Source organism: Lygodium microphyllum, chromosome 16 (assembly GCF_053477565.2).
Source record: "Lygodium microphyllum isolate KBCC chromosome 16, Lygodium_microphyllum_v1.1.10, whole genome shotgun sequence".
Classification (NCBI taxonomy): domain Eukaryota; kingdom Viridiplantae; phylum Streptophyta; class Polypodiopsida; order Schizaeales; family Lygodiaceae; genus Lygodium; species Lygodium microphyllum.
The window spans coordinates 73,071,571-73,079,094 of record NC_141150.1 but is presented as its reverse complement, the minus strand read 5'-3'; the positions used below and the strand labels follow the sequence as shown (position 1 = coordinate 73,079,094).

Genomic DNA, 7,524 nt, shown 5'->3' with positions numbered 1-7,524 from the left:
TTATAGCTTCCATTTTAAGTCACGACTCTTCAAGTATTGGCTAGATGCCTTGAAGATGTATAGGACAAAGACAAAAATCAAAGTTTTTTAGTTACAATCTACTTCAAGGAGCAATCAACACAAAAAATACCCATGGCAAGGCACCATTAGCAACAAAAAGAAAACCTACTAATATAGTTATCAAAGTTACTTAATACAACAAGACCCAAAAGTAACTTAGTGTTTTCATGATGACTTTAGCTCCTCAATAAACTACCCATTTGCCCCAAGAGTAACTTGTGCTTAGGCTTTTTGAACTCCTTTATGATGACTGCCACTCAATAAACTACTCATTTTCCCTCCTTTCTAGTATCATCATCTTAGCGATTTCGCTATTTAAGTTGTGCTCATGTAAGTTCATCTATAATCCATAAGTTAATGCCCTTTAAACATTTTGATTTCTTTAATACTTGGACTTTATGTTCCATATTTCTTAACTCCAAAGTTGCTTGGCTCTTTCCTTGCTTCATGATTTGCCATGGTACCATCCACTCGAACCCTTTTTCTTCCAATATTGGCCTTAGTTTGATCTTGGACACACACACACATACACAAGATGAGAATGAGAGTAAGCTTGAATGAAATAGGTAAAGCTATTATTTTTAAAGTGAATCAATCTCTAAAGTCTCCTTAAGTCACAAAAACAATTCTATGTGAAATCTAAATCTCAAGCTCACTTTTGGGCAAATTATAAATTCCCAAGAGAATATTATAAGGGCCTACAATGCCACAATCTAGGCATTTTATTAATGGAAAGAAGGCCAAAGGCTAAATGGAAGATTGGAACCTCAACCATGCCCATATTTTCAAATAAAGCTAAAAATGTATAATGTAGGTCTTTTGGTTTCCTTTCTCCCTACATCTACCTCTTCTTTTAGTACCATAGCTTAAGCTTGATGGGCAATGGCTTGGTAGCTTACATTCTTCGAATAGGAGTGAATTAGGATAACAAGTGAGAAGCTTGGGATTTGAACTTGATATTCTTGTTGTTATGACTAAGTAGATATATTGTTGTGTGTGTCAAATTGAGTATACTCCTTCATATGGTGAGGACTTTAAAATTGGCTAGTTCAAGTGGCACATTAAGTAAATGTTTGAATGAATTAAGAAACAAAAATGATTCAGTCATAGGTTTCAATTTTTGTGCATTCTACATTTTATCATCTACAATTTGAGCATAAGGTTGCATTGGAAAAGAACTTGAGCAATGTTAATTGTTCTAACATTCACCATTGTGACATCACATATCATAAATACATCATAGTGTTCTAAATACTACAATGTCATATCTAAAAATGATTTATGTGCTTCCTAAGATCTAAAAATAATTTATGTGCTTCCTAAATCATTTTTCACCATGAAGTTAACACTGCTACAATGATATATTTAAAAACTCCTTCATTTGCAAAGTTATTTTTGACCATGAAGTTGGTCAATTGGAGTGTTTACTGCACTGTCATGTTTGCTCGTCAATTTTCAAAGGGACCAAGAAATGCCTTAAACGATATGGGATTCTTTTGGGATTGAAAACCGTCCCATTGTGCACTATGCACATGGAGACTCGCATAATACTAGCCATTTGAAAGGGGCCATACATTAACAAGATAAATGTGCTAGAACTCCTGCAATCAACCAACAAACCTCCAATCTCATGGCAATCACTAAACACAACACAGACTTTGAGACATCTAGGAAACTTTTATACCCTTGCAGTCAATTGCTTGTACTCTAGATGTTTATTTTGAAATCCATACTTGAATTGTATACAAGCTAGTTGCTTGACAACAAAGTCGCAACCTCGCATGGAGAAGTAAATAATGAGGTGTAGCATCACGGGTAAAAGAGGTAGATAATTGAATGGAGCATCACAAGCACCTACAAATCATTGTTGGTTCAAGCCACCAAAGTACGTGTATAGAATCAAAGTCCTGGTCCTACTCTTTTGTACAAGTTGTACAACCCTATATATATGCCATGAAAGCATTCAATACCAAGATCTGACCATTTTTAACGACAAAAAGATGAAAATGCTGAAAGGGTGGAACCCTAACCCATCCAAACTTTTGTACAAAGTTAGAAAATGATCAGGTTTCTGTCTCATATATGGAATGGGTATCTCTCTCTCTCCCTCTCCTTGCACCACATGTACTGACTCTAACCTACTTTTCAGTACAACCTACTCGAATACCTGCACTAGGGCTAACCTCAAGCTAAAAATCCACCAGAATCCAAATCCTAAATCTGACCTCAGACGTCATAAATCACCACTAATATGCATCTAACATGGCAAACTTAACTTACAGATGATAGGATGCAAACTCTCCTTCGCTTGTTTCTGACTATCTTTGAAATCAAATGTCAATGTACCTGATTTGTAGCTCTAACAGAGGAATGTATTTTCAAATATCAATGCTTCATTCATCATATATTCTAATTCAACTTCCAAGTTTCCCGGTCCAAAAGCAAGCACCAGATGTGGATGTAAATGTCATAAACGCTACAACTCAAAGAAAAAGCTTGTGCAAACTTATATACTCAACTACTGACAGCAAGAGACACCATCTATTTGACACAGCATGTATACACATTCAACACCCGACTGCCTTAAAACTAACCAACATTTACAATGGGACTCTTATCATGACTCCAACAGCATGTATACACACGACACCTAGCTGCCTTACAAATAATCATTTAATATAGGACTACCATGACTCTTAAGGATGTCTAACTAGTCCTATTCTGCCTTGAAGAGTTTGAAAAAGCCTCTGTAACATACTATACAAGTTGCTATCGCCAAAAAAAGAGAGCTCAATCAAAAAGGTACAACTAGATCAACACCTTTTACTCTTTTTCAAAGACAAGGACTTTGACTGAGATGCAACTTAGGTGGGCACCAATACATGGAGATCAGACTGCCCATTCAAGCAATTTAAGGTTGCAATGGCTATGGGAAAAACTAGCACTACAACAAGCGTCAGGGACAGAAACAGCTCAATGAGCCTATGAATCCTGTCCCATTTGCTAGAAGACAAAGCCCCCACTTTCGCACCGGGGGACCTCAGCCAGCCTAAGGGCAGTTTTCTCTCCAATTCAGCAGCTTGAGTGCTTAAAGAAGTAGTAGAAACGTTTTGAACTGACACTACTCCAGCACACTCGGAGAAGCTAGATTTGTCTACCTGTTCTAACTGATCTGGTCTATCCTCATCCGGCTCATCACCACCAAACAGCTGACGGCATCTTAACGGAGCTCCCAAGACGGAGCCTGAGATATCTGTTGAAGCCAAAGCAGAAGGAAGCTCATCCACCTGAGTCACCACTGAACACTCTGAAACTGACCCCTTCAAACAGGTGCCATCCCAGCTTCTAGACATTGCGTCTTCATTTCCTGTAAGGCTAAGCAACGACTCCCTAGGGGAATCTTCCTCACTCTCCCCAGCCATAGGATTATCTCTTACACTCCAGCCAGATTCACTAAGTGTTTCAATATCCATCCCAATCCGGTCTTTTGCATCCTGCTCAGATGTGCATTTTGAATCAGGTGTGGAGCTCACAGACTGTAGAGACCGAACCAGCCTCCTAGGCGTACCAAATATGAGAAAGTCTTCAGTAGTCATGCGCGTTTTTGTAACCTGACAAACAACAGAAGCCATTAGCTTTTTGCAACAAGGGTACCATCAATAAAGACGGACAATAACAATCCAGACTGCACAAACACAGTTTCATGGTAGAAGATGCTTTGTTACCCCACACATCAAAGCACAAAATCTGAATAAGACAAATTGATAACATACTTTGATAAAAATGAAACACCGCATTCTGATCATAGAATACATTAGTAAAATTTAGCTGTTTTGCATTTTGAGTTTAACCAGTATCTTCTCAAGCAGATCGCAACATGCAAAAATACAGGCAATGCGCTAAATGTCTCATCAACCAATTGACACTGATGACAGGAGCACGCAAACATGACACTTTCAAGAACACAAAGAATCAAAATTACAAAACACAGTCAGGAATCTTGTCGTTCACTACAGCAACAGACGACAGCACACATCCAAGCAGCCTATCCAATTTTGGATTCCCATTGATGACAGAAACTGATCACAGGTGAAAACACAGAGTAGCCTGTCAGATGTTAACCTCCAGTTACAAACCAAAACATCATCACACTCCTACAAACCATAAGACTTGGGAATCTGACACCCTATATACTTTCCATATCAACCCACCTGAGGGCTAACTACATCTTCCAAATTCACCATGTGAGCAAGGGAATTGTAGCACGTGCTAGTCATTTCCTCATCACAGTGTTCCTGCTGATCAATACTTTGTTCCCCATGCATAGTCCCGTAAGTTTTACCTTCCACAGTGTTACACACCTGAGATGATTCAATATAGCTTGCACCACCTCCATGATCGTCATCATTTCTGTCCTTGTCTCTGAGGTAGTTTAAATCACTGTGAGTGGCACTATCTTGCTGTGAAGACTCCATGCAGTCTTCTGACATAAGACTTATCTCTTCCTGTTGCATGTTATGATCCAAGCTGTCGCTGAAGCCCACAGTTTCAAAGTGACCTTCATTTTCTTTTGGTATCTTGCTGTTATTTGTACTGAGGTCAACTGACTTTGCAGACAAGAGTGGCTCCATTTTATTCCCCACCAATGGTGTGTTCTCCTTTGATTCAGACGACTTCAGGCGTGCAAGTATGAACTCCCACTCTGACTCAGACGTGTACAGGTCAATTGAAGAAGGCATCAGCGCTGGAGATTGTTTTGCTGGATAAAGGGGAAAGCGCCCAATTCTGTTGTTCGAACTGGCCGATGATGGTGGTGAAGGGGAATCCAGCAAAGGGGATGAAGAGATGGTGGGGGGTGAGCCATGTGACATCAGCTGGGATTCTTGAGAGCCTGGAAGTGTGCAAAGATGATCCTTGCTTTCACTTGATGCAGAAAATTCATCAGCTCTCCAGAGACTCTTCCTTCTTGTACCCCGTCTCCTAGCATCAGAAGGGACACGACTAGATGGGGAAGACAATGGCAGTGCAGTACCATTTGGTCTCTCTCTCTTTAGCAGGAGAGGGTCAACTTGGGATGTCAAGGACTTTGCAGTAGCCAATGCTTCTCCCACAGCTTGTCGCACAACTGTGACCTTGTCAAGGCGACACTGTTCTAAGGCCTCTATAGTTTGTAGTAGCCCTGATGCAAGAACTCTTTGGTCCAGAGACCCCAGTAATGTACCAAGGAGCTGTGCAGCTGCAGCACGCTGCTGCCACGAGCCTCGGCCCCCAGTGCCAGCCCGAATTGGAGTACCTGTTCCACCACCACTTCCACTGCTTCCAGCAGCTGTCATGATCTCGGAACCTGTCTTGAGAAGCTGTGGTCCATACTCTTGCAGAGCTCTTGGGTTAAATCTGGCCAAGGACCTCACCAAGTGCATGTGCGCCACTGTCTGTGTACCTCTCTCGCCCAAAGCTGCTGCAGCTCTGTAGCATGTGTCGTTTACCAAGCCCGGTGGTGCAAGCCTCCACTTCTCAGACTCAACCAGGGCCTGCAAGCATGTTGCAGAGCCCGTCGCTACGGGCTCTAGCTTGCTGGCAAGGACCGACAGCAAGGGCTGGCAGAGGCCTCCGAAGACCTCTTCGCACTGCACTGGCGAGGAAGCCAAGGGTTCTAGGGCATACCTGGCAACAGCAGCGACAACCTTGGCGCAGGCATGGTGGAGGTTGTGGGCACCAGCGCCAGAGGAGAGCGAGCGCACGACAGTTGCCATGATCCGAGGAATGTAAGGGACGGTCATCTGCTTGTGGACACGCGCAACCTCGACAAAGAGGGAGATGGCGAAGGTGTGAGACTGGGGCTCGCCTCGGCCGCTCTCACCGGAGACCTGCTCAAGGAAGCAGGGCATGCTCTTGGAGTCAAGCTCGCCTTCGACGAAGGCCTTGAGGGAGTCCATGGCGCTGCGGCGGGCGTCAGGGTCCTTGTCGACGAGTCGGGCAAAGTCGTAGCGGAGCTGAAGGCTAAGCTGCTGGGGGGAGGGGGAGGGGGAGGGGGCTGCAGGGGAGAGGGAGGGGAGGGAGGAAGGAGGGGAGCCTGCATGCCAGGCCATGGCGAGAGTATGTAAAGGCGCAGGAAAAGACACTGAATGAAGAGAAGGTGGGTGCTTTACTGTAGCATTACTATATTAGGTTAAGCAGTCGCCATAGCCAATTCTGAAAGCCGAGGGTAGGCGGCTCTCCCCTCCTCTCTGTGTGTCTCTCTCTCAGGCTCGCAAAACCTCTCCACACATATTAGCTTTACACCGGAGCTTCTTTGCTTTCCTATATTAATAGATTATGGTTTCTTATTAATATTTTCTTGTTTCTATTTATTAGAAGATATCACGATTCATGTGCTTTTCCTGGAGTTGGACCTTGGTTTCAAATCTCTGGCTCTCGTGTGACAGAGCGGGGCCCACCCACGGTCGTTCCGATCTTCCATGTCATTGACTGCCGTTTGCCACTTGCTGTTTTAAGAACCTCCGGGCCTCCCCCCCATAAAGGCTTGTCCCATGCAAGAATCCTATCATCTATGTAGTATGTGGCTTGTAAGTTTGTCCTCAGCATGAGAACCAGAAATTAGCCATAAGATCACACGCAAACCAGTGAGATCCCTAAGTCCTGTTAGTCAATGTTTGTGCACACCGCACACCTTCAAGGGCCCTACTAGTCAATGTTTGCCCACACGGCACACCTTCAAGGGTCATGCCACACACAAGTCATGACTGAACTATTCAAAAGTCCTTGTAGTGAAGTAATCCCGTTTTGTAGTAAGAGAGGGTTAATGAGGATTATGAATTCCTATGTAACCAATTAGAAGAGTTTGTACCAATAGAGTCACCATAGGTAATAACATCTACTTATTTGATTCTTTGGGATACACTGACTTTGAGGAGTGAGATACATTAGAACTTGACAAGATTGAATTCTCTTGGTCCGAAAAAACAACTCTTCCTTCTTCTATGTATAAGGAAAAACAACTCTTCCTTCTTCTATGTATAAGGAAAAACGATTGCTTTGTTTGTGACACACATCCATCTATTGGGTATTTCCCCAAAGAAAAAGAGGATTGGGTAAGGAATTACTAGTATCAATCGTATGCAAACCCTCAAACACAAGAAAATAAATGTGAAGCATGTAAAATGCAGTTTGATCTATATAGCAAATGAACTTATGAAGGGATCACATGCAACTTACATTATTTGCTACAACAAGCATACATGTGGCATGGTCCCAAGAGTTTCATTCTACTACTTTTGAAGTCACCCTATTGTCTGTCACCAATCAAAGCTCGATTGAAGTGCCACTCCCAAATCAACTACTTCCATCTCCTTCCACTACTTCCAACTACCACTCTCAAGGACTACTCCAATACATGTGATCTCTCTCTCTCTCTCTCTCTCTCTCTCTCTCTCTCTCTCTCTCTCTCTCTCTCTCTCTCACTTC

The 7,524-nt window shown here is 42.8% G+C and overlaps 1 protein-coding gene across 2 annotated transcripts; it reads right to left on the bottom strand.

The window, feature by feature from the left end:
- Positions 1-2,622: 2,622 nt before the first annotated feature.
- Positions 2,623-6,324, bottom strand: LOC148022978 (uncharacterized). Of its 2 annotated transcripts, none has more exons than XM_087695930.1 (2): positions 4,422-6,324; positions 2,623-3,671 (listed from the first exon to the last, which is right to left on the bottom strand). In XM_087695930.1, the coding sequence occupies exons 1-2, from the start codon at positions 6,147-6,149 to the stop codon at positions 2,925-2,927; spliced, it is 2,475 nt and encodes an 824-aa protein (XP_087552056.1). In that variant the 5' UTR covers positions 6,150-6,324; the 3' UTR covers positions 2,623-2,924. The 2 variants fall into 2 exon arrangements, with proteins under 2 accessions (XP_087552056.1, XP_087552055.1); XM_087695929.1 differs by having other exon boundaries at positions 2,625-3,671; positions 4,272-6,324.
- Between the last annotated feature and the right edge of the window lie 1,200 nt (positions 6,325-7,524).